We start from the raw sequence: 1,840 nt of genomic DNA, 5'->3' as shown, positions 1-1,840 counted from the left end.
TACCAGTCATATTCAGGATATTTTACCTGGAAATCGTTGGCGTTATGTACAATCAAAAGATAATCCCGCCGATCCTGGTTCAAGAGGACTTTTACCTTCCGAGATGATACGATGTAAATTATGGTGGAACGGACCTGCATGGTTGTCATCTCATCATTCGCAATGGCCATCGAAATCACCACCTTACATGTCCAGATGAGAGCATATCAGAAGAAAAACGAGTGGTTATCGTAAACGTTGCAGAACAAATAGACGAAAACTTTTTACATACCTTAATGAATCGCTTCTCCGTTTTAAGTAAGTAAGTACGTCGAGTACAATCTGAATCGTTTTCCCAACTTAAAGATCAGATCCAGACTGGTAAAATAATCGCAAAATCATTTCGTAAATTATCACCTTTTATATGTCAACAAAATTTAATTCGCGTGGGTGGTCGCCTTCGAAATGCTGAAATTCCTTACGAGGCTAAACATCCCATTCTATTGCCAAAGAAGTGTCGATTGAGCGAACTGATTGTCGAAAAGCTGCATCAAGAGCATTTACATCCTGGCTTCCGTACACTCTCCGCTATAGTAGCTAACCAATTTTGGATATTATCGCCTAGAAATGTCATATACAGGGTTATATCACGATGTATTAAATGCTTCAAGACAAATCCTAAGTCGTTCACACCATTGATGGCAGACTTACCAAAGTTTCGGGTGCAACAGATGAAACCATTTTTCACTGTTGGAATTGATTACGCCGGTCCATTCGCTACTATCGCCCGTAAACATCGTGGTGCCAAGACGTTCAAATCCTATGTTTGTCTCTTCGTGTGCGCTGCCACCAAGGCCGTTCACTTAGAATTGGTTTCCGATTTAAGCACCGAAGCATTTATGGCTGCTTTTCGTAGATTTATTGCACGCCGTGGTTACTGTACCCGTATTTTTTCGGACAGAGGAACTAATTTTATTGGTGCATTTAATGAAATGAATCGATTGGCACAGGAGGCGGGTGGTAAACTTGGGATCGAATGGCTCTTCAACCCTCCTGCATCGCCTAACTTCAATGGACTTAGCGAAGCTGGAGTTAAGTCCGTGAAATCACATATACAGAGGGTCATAGGGAACCAAGTACTAACTTTCGAGGAATTTTATACCCTTCTCACGCAAGTTGAATCCGTTTTAAATTCTCGATCTCTTCACCCACTCAGCTCCGATCCTAATGATCTCCAACCCCTCACACCAGGTCATTTCTTATTATTATCACCACTGAACACTGAAATACCTCATCTAGATTTTCAGAATGTACCACACAGCAGATTGTCACGATGGGAACTGGTACAAGCCATGCTGCAACATTTCTGGAAACGATGGTCTCTCGAATATCTACACACGCTACAACAGAGGACTAAATGGACCACTAACATTCCCAACCCGGCTCCGAACACTTTGGTTTTAATCCGGAACGACAACTTACCTCCACTGAAATGGGATTTGGCACGTATTGTTTGTTGTCATCCGGGTTCGGATGGTGTCGTACGCGTGGTGACATTACGCACTGCGCATGGTCAACTGCAACGGCCGGTATCGAAGATATGTCCGTTACCGATGGACATATCGACTGATCATTCGACTTAGCGATCATTTTACAATTTAACATTCATTATGTATCATTTTTCTTTTTTTTCTGTTTGTTTTTGTAAATTAAAAACAATTGTTTTTCGGCGGGTGATTGTTCGCTCACGCGCAATCGATCGCGCATCGATCGAGATTTTGTATGAATTTTGTGATTTTATGTATTCCGCATGTATTGCTCGCGCATATCATTTCTTTGCTGCATTACCCGCTCGCTCGAC

General features: G+C 42.1%; 1 protein-coding gene across 1 annotated transcript; it reads left to right on the top strand.

Moving 5' to 3' along the window:
* Positions 1–677: 677 nt before the first annotated feature.
* LOC111419909 (uncharacterized) lies at positions 678–1,622 on the top strand. The gene has a single exon (XM_023052796.2). It carries the CDS (start codon positions 678–680, stop codon positions 1,620–1,622), a length of 945 nt encoding a protein of 314 aa, XP_022908564.2.
* The last annotated feature ends 218 nt before the right edge of the window (positions 1,623–1,840 follow it).

Source organism: Onthophagus taurus, chromosome 11 (assembly GCF_036711975.1).
Source record: "Onthophagus taurus isolate NC chromosome 11, IU_Otau_3.0, whole genome shotgun sequence".
In the NCBI taxonomy this organism is placed as follows: Eukaryota; Metazoa; Arthropoda; class Insecta; order Coleoptera; family Scarabaeidae; genus Onthophagus; species Onthophagus taurus.
The sequence above is the reverse complement of the archived record's forward strand: the minus strand, read 5'-3'. Positions and strand labels throughout refer to the sequence as shown.

What these genes read in the sequence shown, in the direction of transcription:
- LOC111419909 (XM_023052796.2), top strand. Translation starts at nt 678, where the DNA reads ATGGCAGACTTACCAAAGTTTCGGGTGCAACAGATGAAACCATTTTTC.